Source organism: Bubalus kerabau, chromosome 1, assembly GCF_029407905.1.
Source record: "Bubalus kerabau isolate K-KA32 ecotype Philippines breed swamp buffalo chromosome 1, PCC_UOA_SB_1v2, whole genome shotgun sequence".
In the NCBI taxonomy this organism is placed as follows: Eukaryota; Metazoa; Chordata; class Mammalia; order Artiodactyla; family Bovidae; genus Bubalus; species Bubalus kerabau.
This window is the reverse complement of record NC_073624.1, coordinates 226,790,895-226,816,609: the sequence shown is the minus strand read 5'-3', so window position 1 is coordinate 226,816,609 and position 25,715 is coordinate 226,790,895. Positions and strand designations below refer to the sequence as shown.

Sequence of the window (25,715 nt, the reverse complement as noted above, 5' to 3'; positions counted from 1 at the left end):
TTCAACACAACTCTTCTTATGCTGAAAGCAATGAGAGCAGAAAATTGGCTTTAGAATCTGTCTTCTCAGCTAACTGTGTGGTCTTGTGCCCTGAATCTCGAGTTCCCCAGCTGTAAATGTGTGTAGAACCTCATAGAACCATTTGAGGATTAAATAAAAAAGAAAAAAAATAAGATTTAGACTGTGTAGCCCCCTTCCTGACACTAAGCGCTCAAAGAAGTGTTAGCTATCAATATTTTCTCTTTCATTGGTTTGCATATTCCTAACTTTGTACATTCCATAAATTTTATTGATGTCGTCTTTGTTGATGATTTTGCTGTGAAAGTGATAGTCTTATTCATGCTGTTACTGTTCATGGTAGCAATCATAAATTTTACCTTGACTGATTTATGAAGCCTTTTCCATTTCTCCTTATATTTCTGCAAGTTTGCCCTTTCTTCCTAATTTCGAGGCCACTGTCACTGTGGAAATTCCAAATGATTCCTCCTTTCTATTTCTGTCGGTCCTGCCGTTTCCATCACCTGTCACTTAGTTTTCACTTGCTCTGCAGAGGAATGGGAGTTGCTGTGAGCTTGGAGCTGAAAGCCTGAGGCATGAGACAGAATATTACCATTTAGCAGTGCTGTAGCGGTTGTATGAAGCAGGGCTCTGCAAACATTTTTCTGAGTGTATGTTTGTTAGAAATTCTTTTTTCTCTTACAGTCAAGAAGGTGTGATTGCATTTCTGATTCTCATACTTAGACCAGTGTTGAGTGGCTTACCTCTGACCTTTCCCCATAACTAAGCAACAGAATAATGAATGATGATTCCAGCTGCCTTCTTCCCTCCTAGGGTAACGAATGAGTCAGCATCAGGGACTTTGCCAGGAGGCCTGAGTCATAAATATCCCTGCAGTCCATCAAAAAGCTCCACAAAAGGCTGTTTTTAAACAGTAAATGAGGAAAGAGTCCTTGGCCTTTGTCTTAAATCATCAAGTCAGTGGGAGATATTTATGATTCTAACTTTGGGGTCAAAGCGAAAAGCAAGAGCCAATCATAGAGATAAGAGAAATGAGTTTGAACCCATTGTGAGATGATAAACTTCTCATAGAGGAGAGATGAAAAAAAATTCAATGAACATACCCTCTCTGCCCCCAAATTCCTGTCAGTCATGTCACGTTCTTTCCCTATCTTTCTCCACTTTATTAAAGACTTATCAGATGCCAGGCCTGGTGCTAGTTCCTTTATTTGCATTATCTCACTGCTTTCTCACAATCAGTCTATGAAAGAGAGATTTTCTTCACTGTTTTATAAAAGAGGAAATTGGGAATGAGAGTGACCTTGGACCCCAGAGCCTTTGGACTGCAGAACCCTCCCTCTTAATTACTCAGTTACATTGTATACAAGGCCAGGAAAAATGAAGATGGATCGAAAAATATACAGAAATGCAAGACAGTCTTCTCTCTGCTACACAAAATACTAATTACCTAACAACAGATATAGTATGGTGTAGTTAAAGTCTTGGAAAAATAATTTTAATTTTCAGTTCAGTACTATAAACAGAGAGCCCTTAAACAGATACCCCAAGACTCTAAAAAGTCCAAGCCATAGACTGTATTCCTGGGAATGCACCGAACACCAGGGACCCGGCAGTACTGCAGATTTGGCAGACATTTGAAATGCCAAGAATTGTGGTCATTGTATATATCTGAAATGCCCCATTTTTGTCTTCATCCATTCTAGCTTATTTGAAGTGCAGTCTGCCATCAGGGATGACTTTGTGATATGGATAATACTTTATTTATGAGAAGATTAGCAAAATATGATTGTTGGGTTCGCTAATAAAGAGGATATTGGAAAAGGAGCAAGCTGGCATGCCACACATGTAGCTCTGGCAGGGAGACACATCTAATCTGTGTTTTTCTCTCCAAACTCACACCTAGGAGGCGCCTGGAACTCTCCACACCCCTACCCAATCCCACCCCCGCCCTTCCCACTGAGCGCCTGGAAGGCCTCATCAGTAGCTCCTGAAAATGCAGAGAATATCTCTGTCTACATTTCCTGGCCAGACTTCCCCATGGCTATTCAGACTGCTGTTTCTAATGATTAAAGGATAGTCTTACCCAAATGTTGGAGCATTACTGTGTCCAGATGACAAGGGCGGGAAAGCCAAGTCAACCGACAGGATCTGGAGTTGAGCAGACCCACAGAGACGGGTTGGCTCTGTGATTTTGGGGGTGCAAGGAACAGTTTCTGAGCACCATTCTCTCTTCCAGGAGAAAACACACACACATACAATTCAGTTTTCACTGCTTAATAAGTTTTAAGTTATTAATAAAATTTTAAGACATTTCATTTGTAGGAATCATACTATGGGATGAGTAGTGCTGGCAATTAAACCTTTTTTTTCTCCTTTCCTAATTCTGAGCTCTACTAGGTAACACTGAGTTGATGTTGTCTGTCTTCCTTGTTCTGTTCTATGTATCGAAGCTCACACACACTCAGTCATTGGACAGTCAGTCCCTTATAGAAACCTCTTGATACAACCTGAGGCAGTCCTGCCATTTTATGTGTCTCAGTCAGAGGGACTTGTAAGTGCCTCCGTCGGGATTTTTATACAGCTCTCTGTGTATCCTAAGAGTGGCCTATGGGCACTTACGAACACCATGGACTTGGGGCAATTTACACAGCAGAGGAGGCTCTGGGACATCCTATGTAGGGCAATTCTTGCCAGTAAGACATTGTGAACCTGAAGTTTGAACCTCCATCATTGTTAAAATATTGGCCCAAGGACCAGACAGCACAGGTTTGAATCTTGGCCCCACTACTACCTGGCTTTAGACTGTTAGGCAAGTTACTTCACCCATCAAAGCCTCAATTTCTGTGTTAAATGAAAGTAATAGCACCAATGCATAGACTCGTGTGAGGATCGAGTGAGTTCATGCATGTATATTGCTTAAAAGAGTGCCTAACACGTTGTTCAGTACCTGTTAGTTGCTGGTGGTTTTGTCAGCAATGGGAGGTGTCAGGACAGTACCCTAATCCTAACCCTAACCATACTCAGCCACACCCCCTTCTGTAGGATCCAAGAAGCCCTTTTGATCTCTCAGCTTCCTGGAGGCAAAAATTCTTGTGCTCAACTCTTTGTCCTCAGCAGCCCCAGGACAGTACCTGATTTGGCATAGAAGCTTCATACTGAATCCTTGACTGAAATTGACTAAAAGCCAGTTTTCTTCTGGTTATGTGGTGCCTAATGAGGATTGACGCTAGGCTCTGCAGGTGGGTATGTCATAGTGGAGAAGGAAACTCCACTGGATGGTCCCACTCTTGGCCCCTCTTCTCCCAAACAAATTCTTCCCTTTAATCCTCGACTGCTTCAAGACAGGAACAGAGCAAGACTCCAGACAGTAGAGACCATGAAAAACAGAAGCTGTTTTTAATTTTTTACTTCCATACGCTTCCCTCTCCATCCATCGTATCGGCCCATGACGTTTCCCAAGGGACACCTCAGAGCGTCCAGGTTACTCTATCATAATTTTCTTGTTATAATCTTCGGTCCTCTATGTGCTATGCTGGGCTCAAACTGTGAATGGGAAAGACACAGGCCCTGCGCTTGTAGGGTCCGGTGAAGAAGATGGACAAATGGGTGGTATTTGTGGGTTCAGTTCTGTGTCAGGAAATTCAGAGTGCCATGGGAGTGTTAGGAAAGTACTTTGACTATTTAAAAGTAAGGAAGACTATTTAGGTTTAGTAGAAAGCAAGATCCTCCTTAATAAAACGTGGAGTAGGGATAGTGTTGTGAGTTTCAAGATAGCCTTGTTCTATATGATATTTTCTGTGCTGAGAAGAGCATGGTACATGAACAATCAGGTTATTTCTTATAACTCTGTGTTTTATGGTCAGCTTATGCCACCTTCAACATATGGAGGAATTAAGATTATTTCTTCCCAAGGCAGGTTTCCTAACATTTAGATACACGAATGCATATCCTCGCTTCCAGACACCTGCATCCATTTCCCTGTGGCTGGCTCTTTCTTCCTCTGAAATGTTTATTTTCTTTCTGACAGTCTCGTGGCAGAAAGATAGAGTTTCTTCATGCTGTGTTTTTACTTTCCATTTTCCTGATAAAACTGTATCACTGCAGAGGAAATCAAATCTAATCTTCAATATATTTAGCATGAAAGCAATAAAAAGCATTAATTCACTCCAGAAAGAGCAAAATGCAGTCGGGTACTCAAAGGAAGAATCACCATGGAAACTGTTTTCTTGAGATTCTGTACTCTCCAGGCTCCGGGCATGACTAAGTGAAGAAAGGAAGGCAAAGAGAAGGGAGGAAACATCCTGCCCTTTCTGTTGTCACTAAAATGCTGCAGAGGAATTGCCATGAATTATTGATTGCATGAATAGAAGTGTATATGAATTAGAATTATTAAAATGTTGTCTTTTAAATGAGTATGTAGGAACACAGTGAGAACTTGTTCCTCACTGTTCTCCTTTCTGTGCTGTCAAAATCCTGTTGAACAATCAAAGAGCCATCCTAAGGTCAAAAGTTTGCAGAGAAGCACCAGGAATTATGGTGATTAAAGAATCATGTGAACTAGCACTAAAGCAGAGTGCTTTTGTATAGAACTCCCAGAATCACTTGCTTTTGTATACCACTTCAAGATCGTTATAGTTTCAGAATTTTTTTCAAAGACATTAAATATGTAAAGATCAGAGGCCAGCTCTTGCTTTGGGGACTGTGCTGATGGGGTGTGATGGAATTTCCCTAAGGAATTTCTCATGGATTAAATTCTTTCTGTGTTTATGGGTACATGTATATATCTCACAGTGAGCCAACTCTTCTTGCGTTCTTTTTACCAGCTCATAGGTTTTTTCCACTGAACCTTCTCATCTGTTTTTAATAGCTCTGATAATAATATCTACCAGGTGTTAAATGATTCCTGTGAGTCAGTTACTGTGCTGAATCCTTTTCGTAATAATATTAAGAGCATTGACATTTATTTGGATAATTGTGTTTCATTTAGCAAAATGGCTAATTCAATAGATAGTCACTAATAAAATAAGTAATTATGTTCCTATATAATTCTCAGGACAGCCCTGTGAGAAAGTCCCCATTTTACAGATGAAAAAAACTGAGTTTTGGTGATGAAAGTTGTTCACACTGCCTCACAGAACCAGTGAGTCACAAAACGTGGATCTGGAACCCCATATGAACACTAAATCCATGGTTTTGAGAGCAGTACTAGGTTTTCATCCTGAAGGACATAAACAGCCTGTCTTTTTCATCTCTGTACAAACCCAGAGCTGCCAAGGGACTTACACAGGTAAGCCCTCACTGTGTTTATAACAAACATATATTTAGAATCTATCATTGTGCCAGGCATCATATTAAATATACAACTTGAAAATAAGTTTCTGCCTTCAGTGAGCTTACAGTTTTTAGGAAGTGTTGGCATGAATGAACGAACCAGACAAAACAGTTAAGGGTTCAGGGAAAAGAGAGGTTAGTGACATTGTAGAGGATGGATTCTTCCTGGTCTTTCCAGGGTGGGAGGATCTTCCAGAAGGTAAAAGAGAAAGAAAGAGAACTGAACATGAGGGTAAGATGGTGTGATAAGCATGGAGGTGGGAATGCGTGAGAAGAGTTCCGAGGACCTGGGAGAAGACCAGGGCATGTGATTTAGAACAGTGAGTTTGAACAAGTAAGTTGACAGGTGGGCCAGTTAGTGAAGAACCCTGAACTCTGGGGTCAGTAGGTCCAGATTTTATCCTGTCCATACATGGTGAGCTTTCAAAGCACCTTTTTGTTTATATTGATGTATCAGTTTGAGTAAGTGTATTATCTTCTCATGCTCATCTTGATGACTTCTTACATATGTATATATGCAAGTCATCATTCCCCAGATCAAAGTATAGGATATTTTTAGGACTACATGTCCCCTCCTACTTAAATCCTCTGCATCACCCAAGATTATCACTATTCTGAGTTGTACAAAGGGAAGTGATAAAAAGGCAAATGCCGTGATGAAAGTTTACATGGACATTTCATGACTTCTAGGATGGAGCGTGAAGTATGGAGGTGAGAGATTTCAAAGCAGGAGACCAGCTAAGACAATGTCACAAGACTCAGATTCCCTCTGTCCATCCATAGAGTTACATTTGTATTGAGCACCTGATGTGTGACAGCCCGTACACTGAAGATGCAGTGGTAACCAACATACACTCCCTCGAAGAGGAGACTGACAAATAGGCAGTTACCTTACATTATGGTTAAGTGCTGAAATGGGAAACAGAGCTGCTCTTAAAATGGGCACCTAAGCCAGAACAGGAAAGTCAAGGAAGGCTTCCTGGAAGGAGAGATGTCCAACCTGAGGTCTGAGGACTGAAGAGGGGTTGGCCAGACCAAGGAAAAGATTGAGATGGAAATAGTCCAAGCAGAAAGGGAGCATGTACAAAGGCCCAAAGAAGACAGATGGTGTGGCCTTGTTGATGTAGAGGCCTGAGCAAGAGAAGCATGGAAAGAAATGAGAAAGTTTTCAAATTCAAGAAATAACCAGACTTAGCAAACATTATAACAGAGGAGCCATGTCAAGCTAGTTTTTTTTTTTTTTTTTTTTTAAACATCGGGATATGAATGTGGCAACCTGGTTGTGCAACAGTCTGCATCCATGGTTCAGGAAATATCAGATGTTCAGTGTGGCTGGCGTTTTCACTGTCATTTTTACTGTAAATAGCCCACCTAGTTTCAGTCATTTCTGTTTGATCTTGAACCCGACAAACCAGTTAGGCAAAGAGATTTCCATCTTTCACCTCCCTCTTTTAGATGAAGCTCTTTTCTTGTTGTCTGTACATTCTTTACCTCCTCTTTTCTGGGTTGGTTTGGGCTGTGCAAAGCCTCCAGGCCACCCCTCTTTCCTAACTTGTCCAACATGCTTCCTGGTGCAGCTTTGAGAGGAGCGACTGAGTTCACATGAGCTGTTCTCTCTCATTTATCAGCAGGTAACTCAGTAAACAGAAGAGGCCTTTGTTAGCCCTGCAGACCTGAGTGAAGTCCTAGCCCTGTTACAAATTTTCCTTGTGACCTTGATAAGCAAATGCCTCTGGGCTTCAGCTTCCTTGTATGAGCTGTGAGTGGTGAATATAGAATCTAATGCAGCAGATCTCTGGGAGAGTACCTGACACAGAGAAGGTCTTTTATGATATTATCCAGAGGTAGCAAATCAAAGTGGTTAAGAGTAAAGACTCTCCATGTAGACTGCCTGTGATAGGAGGCTCTGCCAAAGGCTAGCTGAATCCTTCTGGGTAAGTCACTAAAGATCTCAGTGCCTCAGTACTCCCATCTGTAAAATGGGGATGATCACAGTGACACCCACCTCAAGGTGAGGGTTAAGTGAGGCTTCACATAGAGTCTGGTGTGTGTGTGTGTGTGTGTGTGTGTGTGTGTGTGTGTGTGTGTGTGTTTATATACTTTATTAACAGTGATCATATTGATGTTAATAATTATAATTTTTGTGTAGTATTTGGCTATATATGTGAGAAAAGCAGTACTTGCCTACCTCATAAGGGCGGCTGCCAAGAGCAGCTAATGAAAGGGCACACATGGCCCTGTGCCAGGTACACAGTGGGCCCCCGATACTGTTTGTTGAATGAATGAGAGCAAAGTGCTTCTCTATAAATGTTGTCTATAAATGTTTCATCGTAATGATCAGTGGGAGCTTCCACACAGAAGGAAGTGCCAAAGAGGTTCGTGGGGTGGCAGCCTGGGTTCAAGCCTGGTGGATTCTGATTACGTTGAACAAAAAACAGATTCGGATCAGTCTGTTTGGTGCCATTGAATCTGTGCCAATGAACAGCAAAATGTGATTTCATGTTGGTGGAGTGCCAGGCGCAGACTTACAAAGCAGAGTGAACCCTGCCGATTTCCAGCACCCTCTCTCTCCCCACCACCGTGGGCCTTTCTTACCTCTGAAAGAGCTTCCGGATGTTTCACAAAATCAGGTCCCAGATGTTGGAAAGACTTTTGCCGACAAGGTAATCAATCCATTTGGTGGCCAGATGCTGTCTGAGAATTTTCCTACTACAACACTGTGAAGCTCTAAATTCATTAGAAACGTAAATTAATTAAATCTAATCAATGCTGGGTGATGCAGAAGATTAAACAGTGAAAAACAAATACATTTCCAACTGGGTCATATTGGATGCAGAGAAAACACTCCACTTCGGTGGTGAAAGTCAGGTTAACCCTTTGATGATATTCTAAAAAATAAAAAAACCTTGGACAAATCTGAGGTCCCAGGTGAGGCAGTGGTTCTTCCCAAATAAGACTGCCATAGTGAGGTCACTGACTCTTCAAGAGATAAATTGTCTTTTTCTATGACTTAGTAGGTGTCTGGAGTGGTTGTATTTATTAATAACGCTCTAATATGAATAAAAATCTCCACCATTCCCTAATCATGACAGGCTTCTGAAGATAGGTCCTACAAAGGACTTTGCATAATGCATAAAGCAGTAGTTCGCAAAAGCATCATTTAATCAGATAAATTGGGAAACAGAGTAAAGCATCTTCCTTTATTCTACACAAGAATAAATTACCTGAGTTCAAGATTCTTGTTTATCAATGCTGAGTCCCGAACATCTAGAATGGTGCCTGCTGCTGTCGCTTCAGTCATGTCCAACTCTGTGCGACCCCATAGACGGCAGCCACCAGGCTCCCCCGTCCCTGGGATTCTCCAGGCAAGAACACTGGAGTGGGTTGCCATTTCCTTCTCCAATGCAGGAAAGTGAAAAGTGAAAGTGAAGTCACTCAGTCGTGTCCGACTCTTAGCGACCCCATGGACTGCAGCCTACCAGGCTCCTCCATCCATGGGATTTTCCAGGCAAGAGTACTGGAGTGGGGTGCCATTGCCTTCTCCATGAATGGTGCCTGGGATGTAGGAAATATCTATTGTTGTTGTTCAGTCACTCAGTTGTGTTCGGCTCTTTGCGACCCCATGGACTGCAGCATGCCAGGCTTCCCTGTTCTTCACCATCTCCCGGAGCTTGCTCAAACTCATATCCATCGAGTTGGTGATACCATCCAACTATCTCATTCTCTATCATCCCCTTCTCCTCCTGCCTTCAATCTTTCCCAGCATCAGGGTCTTTTCCAATGAGTCAGCTCTTTGCATCAGGTGGCCAAAGTATTGGAGCTTCAGCATCAATCCTTCCAATGAATATTCAGGACTGATTTCCTTTAGGATTGACTGGTTTGATCTTTGAAGTCCAAGAGACTCTCAAGAGTCTTCTCCAGCACCACAGTTCAAAAGCATCAGTTCTTTGGTGCTCAGCCTTCTTTACAGTCCAACTCTCACATCTTGGATGAACTTCTTTCTTACAGGATTTCTGAGTCTAATTTCCCCAGATGAGTCCCTGAGATAGCAGTTAATGTCTGAGCTGTTTCCCAAAAGGGTTTGATTTTTTTTCACCCAAGGAGCAGAATCTTATAGCACTGCTAGCCCATAGGATATAACTTAGAAAATTATGTTCTTAAGCAGTGTTATATGATACCCCTGTCTTTTGTCCCATGTCCTCCACCCTCAGTTGAAATGGAACTAGAAAAGATTCAGCATGAGTATGTTGTGAATTTATGAGGTCAGCTTCTGGGTGGCTTCATCCAAGGATGTGCTTATTGGCTCAGTGAAGAGGTCAGTCTTTAGTTGTGGAATTAACACACTTGTATCTGCCAGTGCAGACAAATGGCCTGAGGCTGTGTGGATAGAGAGGTTTCTGCCTTAGGTGCAGTCTTGTGGGGGTATTCAGTTGTAGAGGATGATAGTGAACAGTCAAGGCCAACAGCTGCTGAAGAGTTGCCTACAGAGGCCAAGTCACATCAAAAGTGAAAGCAGGGGCTTCCCAAGTGGCGCAGTGGTGAGGAATCCACCTGCCAGTGCAGGTGATGTGGGTTCAATCCCTAGGTTGGGAAGATTCCTGGAAAAGGAAATAGCAACCCACTCCAGTGTTCCTGCCTGCAAAGTCCCATGGACAGAGGAGCCTGGTGGACTACAGTCCATCCATGGGGGTCACAAAAAGAGACACGACTTAGCGACTAAACAAAAACAACAACCGGGGAAAACCTCAGGAGCGTAAGTGGGAGCTGACGTTTGGCCTCGAGGTTAGGGGTACACTAGGGAGGGGTGGGAGATAAGGCAAATTCAAAGCTTTGTGCCCTTCTAAAGGGGGCAGGCACTTCCCAGGTCAAGCCAAGAGTGTAGAGATGCCAGCCTAATGGTGCCAATCTTTTTATTTTCCTATTGAAACGGAAAGTCTGCAGTTTTAGATATGAAACTCACAATTTTGAAATATTGATAACTCACTCAAAAAATTGGAAAACTGTGTGGGTTAACCTTGCAGTGCCAAATAAAGCAACTCTACTCGGGCAGCCAGTGTGGCTGGTGTCATCTGTCCTTTGATGTGCAACTGTGGGGCCTTGCTCTGCCTCCCCTGGGATTCAAGGGAGGGCCATTTGGATAAATCACAACAAATGCTCCTATTTACTGAGCATCTATTAATACATTGTGCTAGGCATCATCTACTAAGGTCCTTACCTTTCTTATCTCATTGAATCCTCATAACTCACCTCAAGAGTAGTGCCAATATTATTCTTGGTTTCAAGATAAGGAAAATGAGGATCAGAGGATTCAAATAACTTGTCCAAAGTCTTGCCTAGAAAGTCCCATGGACAGTGGAGGCTGGCAGACTACTGTCTGCCCATGGGGTCACAAAGAGTCAGACACAACTGAGCAAATGAACACACAAAGCTATAAGTGGCAAACCTGAATGGTACCTCCCGGACATTTAAAGTGAGGCTGTTATCCATTCATTGTGTTAAATACTTTTAGGTAAAGTCTTATTCTAACCCTTATTTAGTGTTTATGTATGTCAGTCACCCATTCTAAATTTGCATAAATATACTCATTTAATCCTCAGTATTATTTATTGACTATGCCAAAGCCTTTGACTGTGTGCATCACAATAAACTGTGGAAAATTCTGAAAGAGATGGGAATGCCAGACCACCTGACCTGCCTCTTGAGAAACCTGTATGCAGGTCAGGAAGCAACAGTTAGAACTGGACATGGAACAACACACTGGTTCCAAATAGGAAAAGGAGTACGTCAAGGCTGTGTATTGTCACCCTGCTTATTTAACTTCTATGCAGAGTACATCATGAGAAACGCTGGGCTGGAAGAAGCACAAGCTGGAATCAAGATTGCCGGGAGAAATATCAGTAACCTCAGATATGCAGATCACACCACCCTTATGGCAGAAAGTGAAGAGGAGCTAAAGAGCCTCTTGATGAAAGTGAAAGAGGAGAGTGAAAAAGTTGGCTTAAAACTCAACATTCAGAAAACTAAGATCATGGCATCTGGTCCCATCACTTCATGGGAAATAGATGGGGAAACAATGGAAACAGTGTCAGACTTTATTTTGGGGGGCTCAAAAATCACTGCAGATGGTGACTGCAGCCATGAAGTTAAAAGACACTTACTCTTTGGAAGAAAAGTTATGACCAACCTAGATAGCATATTCAAAAGCAGAGACATTACTTTGCCAACAAAGGTCCGTTGAGTCAAGGCTCTGGTTTTTCCAGTAGTCATGTATGGATGTGAGAGTTGGACTGTGAAGAAAGCTGAGGGCTGAAGAATTGATGCTTTTGAACTGTGGTGTTGGTGAAGACTCTTGAGAGTCCCTTGGACTTCAAGGAGATCCAACCAGTCCATTCTGAAGGAGATCAGCCCTGGGATTTCTTTGGAAGGAATGATGCTAAAGCTGAAACTCCAGTACTTTGGCCGCCTCATGCGAAGAGTTGACTCACTGGAAAAGACTCGGATGCTGGGAGGGTTTAGGGGCAGGAGGAGAAGGGGATGATGGACGATGAGATGGCTAGATGGCATCCCTGACTCGATGGACGTGAGTCTGAGTGAACTCCGGGAGTTGGTGATGGACAGGGAGGCCTGGCGTGCTGCGATTCATGGGGTCGCAAAGAGTCGGACATGACTGAGCAACTGAACTGAACTGAATCCTCAGTATAATATAATTTCCATTTTACAGATGAGGTGATGGGGAGAAAGGTTAAGAAATATACTCAAAATTAACCAGCTAGTGAGTAGTGAAGCTAGAATGTAAACTGGCATTGCAAGACTGCAATTGACCACATTCTAGAATTATTTCTCCAAACAACGCCCTAGATAAGGCATATAGAAGGTACCCAGCAAAGAGTTTTCAGTTGATTCCAAATCCCATTTTCAGTCATGTAAACTCTGGGGATGCTGAGCCTAATGGTGCGGTTGTTGGCACCTCTAGAGAGCCACAACTTCAGCTGCTGTTCTAGGTGACTCGCTGGCACCTGTCACTCACGCTAACTGCAGGTGTGCAGAGCAAAGGCTAGAAGCTGGCTCAGCTGCTAATGAACTGTCTAATCCAGAAATTCCTTCTCAGCAGCTGAGCAGTCCAATTCATACTGCATGTCTGACTGAAGTAGCTCACTGGGCCAGATTCCTTGGCCTATAAGCATCTTCCCGCCCAGTCTCTGGCGCTCCGTTGCCTTTCTTCCAGAAACTGGAAAGGGTGGAGACTGGTTTAGACAAGGGCCAGAATTTGAAACTCAGAAGGGTGTGTGTACATTTTACAGTGCATGTGTTTTCATGTATGTGGTCTGCTAAGGGGAATGAGAAGGATGAGGCAGACATTGGTTTTAAGAAGAATGAGGCAGATTGAACTGGTTTTTCCATTTTCATAATCATACAGGCCTGCTACACCCAGTTCAACTAAAACCAAAAGTGTGTGTGTGTGAGAGAGAGAGAGAGAGAACAGTATCAGAAAAAGGATATGAACCCGAGTGATCAGGCAATAACTATTAACATATACTCTAGAAAATTATACTTTAAATGAACAGTTACTGTGTGTCCACCACATGTCAAATGTTGGACTGTGGCCAAGGAGTACCAAAGTGAAAAGAATTGGCTACGACCCCTGCCCTGGTGAGTTTTATAGTCTTTTAGAGGAGAAGGCCATTAACAATAAACACCCAGATATATAATGATGAATTCTGAAAGATGCTTTAAAGGGAAGGAATAGGGTCCTACAAAGGGCAGTGTCGAGGTGACTTCAGGCTGTAGAATGAATGTAGGCTGTCTGAAAAGGCCTCCCTCAGGAAGTGGTGTCTAAGCTGAAATTTTTTAAATGATTAGCTGTTATTCAAGGAAAAGAGGGAGGGACAGTAGTTTAGGGAAAAAAGAGAGCAACATGTTTATAGACCCCTGAAGTGGGAAAGAACATGGCATTTATGAGATTCTGAAAGCAAACTGGTGGGGTCAGAGTGTATTGAGGCTGGAAGGTCAGGGACATGATTGAAGGTGAGGTGTGAGAGGTGGGGAAAGCATTTCTTTAGTAATAAATTAGCAAAAGGCATTTATCCCAAGGCTTCCTCAAAGTGGCTGCTGGTACATTTTACTTTGATTTAATTTCCACTGAAGACTCCGGCAGTAGGTATATTTGAGATTGTGGCCAGTGCTGAGTCTGCCCCTTTAGTGTTTAATGGTCTTATTCCTTCTATTGCCTGATAAAGTATTGACATTTAATGTCTTCCTATGGACTTTAGCGGAAATAATCAATGCCTCAAAATCAAGGCCAACAAACTTGCTAAGGTGTGTGCTAGAAAGGAATTTTGCTAGTGCAGTTAATAGTCATTGACTTTTTCATGCCCTAGGCTTTTCCATACCTCCAAAGGCAATAACTTTGGTTGTTGGAATCAGTACTTGACATATTCCCAAAAGCAGAATCGTTAGAGATGTGGCAATATGATCCTATTCCCGTTCCTCTCCCATCTGCTATGCTTGGAGGGATTGCTCCTGACAATGGCCTTGGTACTTGACTTCTCGAGTACTGATTTTATTTTAGGGATGTCTCAGGCTGTGTGTCTATGGTAATGAAACATTAAAAAAAAAATAAGCTGTAGATGAAAATGGAACACGTAACTTTTAAATTAATATGCATTACATGGGCCAATAACCAATTGTTCCTACAAGAATCCTAAATCTCCAAGCGTGGACCATTTATGTCATGTTTGCTATGCACGGAATGAGATCTTAGATATTGATAATATTGATAAAAATGCTCTCTGTTAAGAAACATAATCCTGTCTTCAGGGAACTTATAATCTAGTTAAAGAGACCATATATACACACACAGGATAGAAAATGAATCACACTGCATAAGAAGGTGCAATCTAGGTCAGTCAAGTTTTAAATGGAAACTATCCTTCTTTAGCTTCTAAAGAGACTAATTTCAACTGGATCTTGAAAGGATGGGGAAAGAGGGTGATTTTTCTAGGTGAAATTTATTGGTAGAGTCAAAGATGAGTGTAATAGGAAGCCTGCCTTTAATTAACTCATTTCAGTAAGGAGAATTGAGCAAGGAGACATGAGAATATCGCAGGTAGCATGTGAAAAATATAAAGAGTTGCAGGGAGTGTGAGGAGGAAGGGGTGTTTTCCCAATCCAAGGATATCATGAAATGTTTTAGGGGGTAGGTGGCATTTGAACTGGCCTTGAAGGTTTCATGTATTCAATTTTCCTTCAGGCTCTCAATTAGCATTCTGTGCAAAACTTATAAATGCCAGTCCCTAGGCAAGGGCTGCAGACTAAAGTAGTGAGTAAGATCCTGCCCTCAAGGGGTGTACAGTCTAGGAGACTAAGAAGTCAGCAGGTGCACATGATGGAAAGGACATCTCAGGAAAATGAAATAGCATGACAGTTGGTCAACAAAGACCATTTTGCTTGGGGAGCCTGGAGAGTTAAACTTTGCTCAAGTGTCATCTTGTGACAAGGAATACAAAAGATATGATGGAAAGGTAGGTTGATGCCAGAAGAGCCACTCTCCATAATAAGAAATACAACCTGTAATGATATATGAAAGATTTGGAAAAGATTAGGAAAAAAAAAAAAAGGAAAGATAGACAAAAGGGAATGGGGACAAAAAATACCTATGGTACAGGGGTGAAAGTGAAAGTTGCTCAGTCATATCTGACTCTTTGCAACCCCATGGACTATAGAGTTCATGGAATTCTCCAGGCCAGAATACTGGAGTGGGTAGCCGGTCCCTTCTCCAGGGGAGCTTTCCAACCCAGGTATCAAATTCAGGTCTTCTGCTTGGCAGGCAGATTCTTTCCCGCTGAGCCACCTGGGAAGCCCAGATGTATAGGGGAACTCTACTCAATTTTATGTGGCAGCCTGGATGGGCAGGGGGTTTGGGGGAGAATGGATACATGAATATGTATGGCTGAGTCCCTTTGCTGTCCACCTGAAACTATCACAACATTGTTAATCACCTGTATTGCAATACAAAATTAAAACTTTAAAAAAAAAAAAAAAAGGATGGTGGAGGAAAAGGAAGGGAGATCCAAGAGGCAGGTTAAGAACTTGGAACTAGAGAGGGTTCCAATCCCTGCTCCTCTATCAGCCTTCCAAACTTGAGAATGCTGTTTAACTTCTCTGGGCTGCTATTTCCCCTTAGAGGAAGATATTGAAATCATGGAGTTGGAGTGACAATTAAATGACATCATATAAAACATAAAACACAGATCCTAGCCAAAGGAAGTGTTTAATAAGTGAGGATGATAATATCAATTTAGGAAGAGACATACATTAAGGGGCTTGTGCCATACCTGGCACACAATCAGCCAACTAATGGCAACCCACTCCAGTACTCTTGCCTGGAAAATCCTATGGACGGAGAAGCCTGGTAGGCTACAGTCCGTGAGGTCGCAAAGAGTTGGACATGTGATTTGTAGCAAAGAGTCGTGTTCATGACTGAGCGACTTCTCTTTCTTTCTTTTCTTAAAGAAAAACTGTGCTTTTCTGAACTCTGCAATACTGGTATTTTTCTGAGACTGAAATATCTTGAGGCCAGGTCAGTAGCCAGTTCATTTCAGTGAGTCTCCTGCATGACAGTTGCATTCCACTCCCTGTAGTCACTGTGATAAAGGAATGCGCAGTCGAAGAGTTTTCCATTAAAGACTGACTTCCTGGAAGGGAGATCTACAAATCACTTGGAAAGTTTCTGGCACCATCACCTGGGCCTGGCCATTTACAAAGTGTCTATAAATCTTCCATGGGGCAGGATGAGAGTGTGGGGTGTTTTTTATTCCCCCCGACAGACTTGTTTCTTTCTATAAGATATTAGGAGTAATGGATAGTTACCCAAGAAAGGCCATAAGGAGGTCAGGCTACCCACCCACGCGGAAGTGATCTTGTAGTTGTCGCATCATTTTAAAGTGAATACAGGTGAGCAGTCTTCTGCCTGGTAGGCAAATAGGAGCTAATGGACCTTGAGTTGTGTAGCAAAAGGAATAAAATACTTTCTGCTCTCTGCTTTCTTTCTTTCTTTCCTTTTTCAAAAGAAAAAAAGGAGAGCAAAGAGGGAAGGATGGAAAGGGCGTAGGGAAAGAAAAGAGGAAAAATTAGAAGGAGAAGAAGGAAGGACAGAAGAACCAAAAAGAAAATCAAGAAATTGTTTTCCTTTCATGGTGATCACGTGATCTGAGATGATTTATGGGAGAAGCTCATACAATTCTAAATGTTTTGAGAATCCTGTGAAACCCTGTATGAACGTAGAGTTTCAATCCATTTGTCTTCCTCTCCATGTTTTGGCTCTGGGTATGAATTGAACTTGTACAGGTTTTATTTCAGCTGTTAGCGGTGGACTAGTCCTAGTTTCTGGTTTGTTCTTTATACATTCATTTGCTAACTCATTCAGCAATTCTACCCTCTTCATCTCTTCACCATTCATTTCCCCCTGGCTGTTGAAATAATGTTCTCACTGGCATATACACATGCTGTTGTTTTGATGATCAGACAAGAACACTTTCTTGACCCAACTGCTCATCATCTTCCACATCATTTTCTGTTGTCCTGCAAAACTCCTTGAAAGAGTTGTCCACAATCACTGTCTCATTCCTCTCCTCCCGTTCCTCTGAAACCCACTCCAGTTGCTTCACCCCCATTATACCCCAGAAACTATACTTGCCAAGGTCAAAAGTAACTTCTGTGATCAGATCCAAAGGTCAGCTGAAGCCTTTTACCTTGCCCATCAGCTGGGTTTGACACTATTGACAGCCCTTTCCTCCACACTTCACTTGGCATCCAGAATACTAAGCTTTCTTGGTTTTCCTCCTACCTCACCAGCTGCTCCTTGTCTTTTTACCTGATTCGTCCTCTTCTCCCAGTTTTTTTTAGCTGTTGGAGTGCCCTTAGGTTTAGTTGTTGGCCCTCTTCACTGCTTTTACTCCCCTCACTCCTGGAGATCTCATCCAGTCTCATGGCCTGAAAAATATCATCTGAAAGGCTAATAACTCCCAAATTTCTATCGCCAACTCAGACCCTTTTCCTGAACTCTAAACCCTTATTTCCAATTATCTACTCAGTATCTTCAGTTATATACTGCACATGCCTGAAACTAAATGTCTACTCTTCCCCTAAGATGGCTGCTTCACCCACAAACTTCTAATCTCAGTGATGGCAACCCACCCTGCCAGTTGGTGAAAGTGGAAACCTTGGAACCAACCTTGATTCTGCTCCTTCATATGCCTATCCGATCCAGCAGCAAGTCCTACTAGGTCGGCTCTCAATACACATCCGCAGTGTGACCACTTCTCCCCACCTTCACTACCAACACCTTGGTCTGAGCCGCTGTCATCTCCCCTGGATTATCACCAGGATATCACCTGGATTCCACTCCCTGACTCCACCTCTGCCCTCTACAGTCTGTTCTCAGCACTACAGCCAGATTGGTACTTGTGAAATATCAAACAATATTGCTTCTCTATTCTGTACCTCCCAACTGCCTTCCATTTCATTTTTTATCACTTTTTTTTAAAATCAGAGAGAAATGTACATAACACAAAATTTACCATTTTAACTACAGTTGAGCCTTGAACAGCTGCAGGGATTAGAGGCACCAACCCTCTGTGCAGTCGAAAATCTGGGTATAATTTATAGTCAGTCCTCCGTATCCATGGTCCCTCTGTATCTGTGGATTCAACCAACTGTGGACCATGCAGCACTGTAGTATTTACTCCTGAAAAAAATTCACGTATAAGTGGATCTGTGCAGTTTAAACCCATGTGGTTCAAGGTTCAACCGTATTTTTAAGTGTAGGTTAGTGGTATTAGGTACATTGACATTGTTATACTCATCTCACTTTCAGCAAAAGCCAAAGTGCTTGCTGTGGTCTGCAAGACTCTACATTATCTGAACCTCTTGTGTCTATTTGCTTGTTTTCCCCTGTTGACACTGTCCTAGCCACACTAGTCTTCTGACACATGTGTGTTCCTTTCTTCTCACCATCTCTTGCCTCTGTCTAGAGTGCATTTCCTAAGATACCTACATGGTCATCTCCCTCTCCTCCTCCAAATCTGCTTAGGGAGGCCTGTCGAAACCACCCTATTTAAAATCTAAGCCTCCGTCTTATCTCAAGTAATCTTAATTCCCCTTACTCAGCTATATTTGCTTCCCATAATACATAACATACGATGCAGTTTGTTATGTTTCTTGATTATTATCTTTTCTCCACAAGTGGAATGTAAGTTCTATAAGGACAGATATTTTTATCTATTTGATTAATTGATGTATATCCAATCTGGAATAGTACTTGACACATAGTAGGCGTGCTCGGTGAAGATTTGCTGAGTGAATGAATAGAATGATGAATGAGTCTATCAGTGTTTAGCCTTTTCTGAGCTTTCTATGTTTTGTAGTATTCATTGGTATCTAAACTACTACATGAACATGAAATTGAATATAATGAATTTTCTACATATCCAGTTTTCAGTGGATAGAAAAAAGCAGTAAGGATGTACTATAATGCCTTTGCCTGATGAATGCTGATGAGAAAAATCAGCACGTTTATTTATTCTGTCTTTTACTATTTGCCTACTAGGTATAAAGTACTCTATTCAGTCTTTAAAACAGGGACATTATCCAAAAGAGAGTAACATTTTATTCTAATTTTCAAAATACTGCAACTCCTAGCCAGAAAGAGAGGAAGGGTGGGGAAGAGGAATAGAGAGGAAAGAGATGGAGATGGAAAGAGAAATACTGATTCACAAAATTGTAAATAGCACATTTGGTTCCGAGACTTTCCATTATCTTTTTTGAGACTATTGAAAAACCATCATAGCATACTACCTTAGAAACTGTTAGTAGCATTTTTATTTTGCTTGACATAGAAATGTCATACTTTAGAAGGAAAAATCTGAAAACATTTTTTATTCTTTTCTTTAAATTTACCTAGAATTTAACAAAGGGACATAGTGCATTTAGTGTTAATTTTGCCCTTTGGAGAAATACAAGAGATTTTTATGAATGCAGAGCTATGGATGGGATGTGAGTTATCTTAAGTTCCGGTAGTGACTTTATATTGCCCTCTAGACCAAAGCCATCAATAGGATTCTTATTCTGTTGCTCAAAAACTTCATTATAGGGTCTTTGAACAACCTATTCTCCAACATTATTTTGCTGTATCCCAATTTAGCACTACCTCCTGGTCTGCTAGGTAGAAAGCTCCTTGAAGGCAAAAACCAGGTATGTATTGTTAGCATATCCCTGGCACCCAACCCACTGATGTGCACATAATAGGTGTTCATTAGAGTCCTTGCATCTCAGACCTAATTGCTCAAAATTCACTTGCTACTACATGCCCTCTCCCAACTAACACCCTATCCCAGAACCCTCTGTTCACCAACCCATCCACTCTCTTCTCTTCTTAGGATTTATAGAAACCTGCCAATGCTACAGACACTTTGTAGGACAAAACCTCTTCTTTACTGATCAATCCATCTTGTTCTAAAGTTGTACAATACTCACTGTCCCAAATAAGAGCTTCCCCTTGCCTCACACTCCTTAAAAATGTTTCTTACATTCATCCAGCATAAATATTTTGCTCATTGATACTTTGTTTGGGGTTATCCATCTTCTATGTGTTGGTCCACTTCGACATTGGCTCTTCTGGCTCTCATTCGATGATCAATTAAAGGAAAAAATTAAGAAGCATCTATTATATACTAAGACACTAAGCTAGGCACTGGGCTTTCTGGTGATGAACAAGTTCCTTACGGAGTTTATATTTTAGAGCCCAGGAAAGGCATTTAAAATGGTTCTGTTACCATTGTGATAAATGGTAATGGTACGCAGTGATAACTGATAGAGCAGAAGTACAGGGAGCTAGGAGGCTGCATCCCAAAGGGACTTGTCTAGGTTTGGGGAGAAGTCATGCAAGGCGTCCCTTAAAAAGTGACATTAGAGCCAACTCACAAATTCCTTTAGCTCTCACAAGGCAGGTACCATGTCTTTCTGAGTTCAGAGCATCTGGCACAACAAAGTTTTTGGTGCAAGACATGCCAAGAGACTCCAATGCCTGTCCAGGAGCTCCTGTTCCCCCACAGATGTGATGGGCTTTCTCATCTTGGGCCTGGGGTCCCACTGACTTTGAGGCCAGTGCTAGATGATCTCATATTGTAAACATAACAGATCTTAATGATTGACAGAATTTGTATCACCTGAGCACTTAATTACTCCTCTGCTTTCTGAAAGAGTAGGTGACAGATGGTAGACACCTTTCCAGCAGATTCCACTATAAACCACACAGGCTTGAAGGCAAGTCTGGACTGCTACCGATCTCCCACTGGCTTTCTCTGTACTTAGAGGACTTACAATTTTTCAAATTCCTTTGCCCTTTAGCCAAGTTTTGTTCCACCACCAGAAAAGTCTCTCTTCTCAGTTTCTGTGTTACTGGAACTTGTTTTGAATGAAAGGCAATCTCCATGAACCCACATGTCCTGGGTTGTCTCAGACCTGGTTAGTGCTAGGGATTTGGTCAGTGTGGGGAAGCTGTGTGCATTTTAATGGGAACAGCATGACATTCATTACTCACCTGCTTCCTACCATCTGGATTTTCACAGCTCAGCAAGCATAGTGGGCTTACTACACATTAGCTGGGAGAAACTTGGCTCCAACAGAGGATATAGCTAAGTCCATTTGAAGTCATAATTTTATGATGGACACCATGATAAATTGCAGGGGGAGGCATTCTATCCCAGTAAACTGATTTCATATTTGAATGGTCAAAAATTAATGCTCCATTTGCCACACAGGGAAAGAGGGAAAAAACAAACACTTCAATATTGGAAACTAAGTATGTAGGAAGGAAAATTGGTTGTATGATAGAGGGAAATGAAAATGTGAGTGTGAGAGTTTGTGCCTGGAGGTGGCAGGACAAGAGATCATTTTTTCCAATTCAATGCACATTAATAATCTGGCCCTGTACACAATGCTATGGGGAAAACAAAGATGGAAAGCCATGTCTATTAGTAAGCATTCAGATGCACATAGCAAAAAGTCTATCTTGCAGTGGCTTAAACTGCCAGTTATCTTTTGTTTAACAAGTCCAGACTTAGGCTCTCCTATGGTAGGATTTTGCAGTTAAGTGATGTCACTGGGGACATTGTCCCTTTCTTCCATCTGTCAGACTCAGACTCTTGGCTTGGCCTTGTACCTCATGGTCACGTGATGGCTGCCACAGCTCCACATATGGCTACATAGAACCACATCCAAAGTAGTAGTATACAAGGAGTATGTCAATGCAGCCAGAAGGCTTCCCATCACTTGCTTGCTTCCTTTTATTCTGGGAAGAAAAATTTTTCCCAGATTTTTTGCCTCCCTGCCCCCCAAGAGACTTTTCTATGTGCCCTATTGGCCAAATTTGGGTCACACGGCCATCCCTAGCCAGAGGAGAGGCTGAAAAGCAATTTGCATTTTTAGCCTTTACAGTGGGACAAGCAAGGAAGAAAGGCAGTGGAGAGGAGCAGCCAAACAAGAGTATTAGCCATAGCACACTCTCGGCCCTTCATGAGCTTGGTCTTCACAGGTCTGACGTTTAAACTGTGCCCCTTTTCCAGCACTGTGCTTGTGGTTAAATAGGAAGCACCAGTTGTGATAAAGTCTGGGGAACTGGGGCTGTTAGACCCTTCTTCTTCTTGTATTCTTTCCTAGAAGAGGATTACCAGTGCCAGACTGAAGTTTAAACCAGTATACACAGAATTAATTATATCCAAATGAAAGGGAATAGATCCAGTAGCTGAAATCCAGACACCAGTTAGGTGACAAAGGAATCAACTCTGGATCCAACAGAATGTGTATATTCTATATACTAGGTCAGAATAGCAAGCGTGTGACATGTACAGCCTCTTTACTTGCCAGTGCCCATGACAGACTTGACCAACGGATCACAACACTCTCCCACCAAGCCCAGCTATGACCTCAGTCTTTCTCAATGGGCAGCTTCTGCCAGTAGATCAAAATTGGTGAGCAAGATTAGATCCATTTGTTATCACTTCTCAGAACTTGCTATTTACTACTATTGTCACTAGGACCGAGCTAAAGGAAAATGACAAGTAATGTCAAGTTAAGAAGTTAATGCTACTGAACCAAGGACTCAGATGGCAATTAAAGGCAAAGATCCCAATTAAAGGCAAAGGGACATTTGAGTCAGAGGGCAGAAAACCTCATGCATAAACCTAGTTTGTGATATAGGTTAATAAAGATATATTGATGAATTGAGCTTCCCAGTACTCTAAAAACAAAATTATAAATAGTGATACTATCTAAGCAATAAGATGAAAAAATAAAATCTGACTCCACCTAGCTAGAAAATGATCATTGACTAGAAGTTGAATTGAGCCATGTGGGTAGAGACCAGTAGCATTAAGCCTCTGTATTTACACACACTCCTTTGGAAGCCCTTATATACCTGTCAGCTCATTTCACTCCCATAATTGTATTCCTTTTTGAAAAATTGTTCACTATAGAGAGGCAATATGAAGGAACTTCTTAGGAGGAGGGTGATTAAACTGTTTTATCTCATGACAGTGATAGTGGATACACATCTACATGAATTTATCCAAACTCATAAAACTATATGCTGCAAAAAGTGAATTTTATTATATGGGAATTAAAAAGCAAATTTTTAAAAAGTCACTGAGGTAAATGTTAAAATCTTGTATTCAACTTGAAAGTCAATTAAAATTGCTTAAAAGTTAAAAATTGTTCAAGTATTTATGATCAAGGTAAAAAAAATTAGAAAATACTGAAAAATTAGAAGGCTATAAAAGAGTAAATTTAAACATCTGTGTCCTACCCCCAAACAATATCATTTTGTACTTTCTGATAGACTTTTTCCTATGATTATTTGTGTGTATATAAGAGTTAATTACTCTCTTTGGGCGGAATATGTCATGTTATATCCTAATCATCATTTTGGTATTAATGGAAGTATATACTACTTTGTGTATGTGCACAGTTGCTCAGTCGTGTCTGACTCTTGTAACCCCATAGACTGTAGCCCACCAGGTTCCTCTGTCCATGGGATTTCCCAGGCAAGAATACTGGAGTGGGTTGCCATTTCCTTCTCCAGGGGATCTTCCCCACCCAGGGATCAAACATGAGTCTCTTGTGCCTTCTTCATTGGCAGCGGGATTCTTTACCACCAAGCCACGAGGGAAGCCCATATATTACTTTACCAGTTTTGAAAAAAATACATTTTAAAATGTAAATACTTTACAAAATTGAGATCATTTTAGGCATACTATTTTATTACCTGAGTTTTTAAAATTTTACAGTATATTAACATCTTTTCAATGTAACCATTTTGAACACGATCCCAGTAGTAGAGCAGTTCTTAGTCTTGTTTGACCAAAACCAGACTTCTTTCCCCCTGCCATTTTGATGTGAAATATATTCCAGTGTACTATTTCAGTTATCCATAGAAAACCTTTTCCAAGAAAATGGATGCTGACTTTGGACTGTGAACCAGAACCCAAGGAGGAGTCCACAGTGTTGTCAAGATGGAAGGAGTTGTTTTAATGCCCACTGGGGAGTCTAAGAATCCTGTTTAATTTAATGATCCACAGAGTCAGGGCCAATCTAACTGGAAAGCCCTGTGCGCATGACAAAGGCTCCACAAGTCCCCTCACTGCAGGAACCACTGCATTAACCCCAGCATTCAGCCTTGAAGAGCCCCCCAGTCCTTCTCCACACAGATTTGCTGGCAGCTACTGCCATTTCGCCCCATTGTCATCAGCTGGGAAACCCGTTTCCCAGTCTTGCTGGTATCTTTGCCCTGGCAGAAGAAACAGCAGACTCGGCTAGAACCGACCTCCTTGTCAGGAAGAAAGCCAAATATTGCTCGCCCAGCACTAGTCCACTGATACAAGTACCGTATATGACCTTACCATATTATCTCCAGATGTTTCCAAGATGAAAGATAAAACATGTAGTGGGCTCTGAAGGCTAAATTGTATTACGATCTTATTTTAACCCCTGTGATGGATGCTGAGAGGTCAGTGCTAGTGATGTGGTCAGTAAGATCTTGTCCTATCAGAGGACTTGGGTTTAGGTCCTAAGTCTACACTGAGCATCGTTTCATCAAAATAGTCACCCTGCTATTGAACTATGCAGCGCCTAATAATTGTAGTGAGCCCTGGCATTGCATAGACTCCAGCCTAGCATGGTACCAGGAGAGTCTATGGCATGAGCAAGAGGATCGATCCTTCCTTCTCTTCAACTTCACAATCACGTGCATATAAATGCCGAGTCAGCTTCTATTATTCAGGTAAATGGAAATTTTATGTGTGAACTTGTTAGTCTGGAACCTTTGAAGGATGGTGAGATTGATTTTAAAAATGAAAAACTTGATTCGAACAGTGCCTATTGAGCTAGAAATGGGGTTACCAGGCCACCATCTTGTGGAAATTAAATCAGCACGAACAGATGTGGAGCAGGGCAAACATCATACCTCCCAGGGCTTCCTTAAAAAAAATCATGTTAACTACACTTGACCTCTATAACTGCTTTTGGCGTCTGCTTTTTGTTTTTAGTCAAAAACATGCACTTCATTCACGTCTTTATAGAACAGAGAGAAAAATGCTCAAGTGTATAACTTTTTGCATAATAACGTGACTCGGCTGCACCCTTAAGAATGTGAGTTGCAGTGACTACTTATCATTTAAAGGCAAAATGTCCTCTAATCAAACTTGATGAATTGAACTTTAGTTGAACTTGATGAACTGACTTCTGTTGACCAAGATTTCACAAGACCTTATTGTCTCTGAGTTTGCTGGTTTATTGTTATTGCCATATCTTCTTTCTGTACTCAACAGAAGTCATGTTGTCTTGAGCAGTGTATGTTTTCTAATTTACACTGCTCTATCAAGAGCATGTTGCAAGCACAAGAGCATTGTATCCAAAGTTTCCCTCTCTTGAAATTGGAATGTGGGTGATTCATGAGTTTTGCATCAATTATTAAACAGTCATAAATGAAGATACGCAAAAGATGGATAGGGCAATAAAATACTCTGGTTACACCTATTGGCTTAGCCATGATAAATGAGTCAGGAAACAAGAAAGTTCAAAACAGGTATTAACTTGAGTTGCCGTGGCATATGTTTTGAAGGGAAGAACACAATACCCAGATATAAACGGCCTAGTATACAGACCAGCTCCCTGGCAGAGTTAAAAGCAAGGTAAGGACTTGGCAAAAGACTAAGGGATTTCAGCATCCTGCCATGCCAATCAGTCTTTCTCTGATAAGTTCCTCAAGGGAGACATAGCACAATGATAACACTTGGAAAACAAAGGAGGCATTT

The 25,715-nt window shown here is 41.6% G+C and overlaps 1 protein-coding gene across 25 annotated transcripts in view; it reads left to right on the top strand.

Moving 5' to 3' along the window:
• Positions 1 to 25,715, top strand: part of PPP2R2B (protein phosphatase 2 regulatory subunit Bbeta) — a 705,283-nt gene that overhangs the window by 547,485 nt on the left and 132,083 nt on the right. The window contains exon 2 of one of the 25 annotated variants that reach the window (XM_055557542.1): positions 5,072 to 5,305. The exons of the other annotated variants lie outside the window; for them this stretch is intronic. Within the exon in view, the coding sequence (XP_055413517.1) occupies positions 5,191 to 5,305 (115 nt within the window). The 5' untranslated portion in view covers positions 5,072 to 5,190. The remainder of the gene's footprint in view (positions 1 to 5,071; positions 5,306 to 25,715) is intronic. 25 annotated transcript variants of the gene reach the window in all.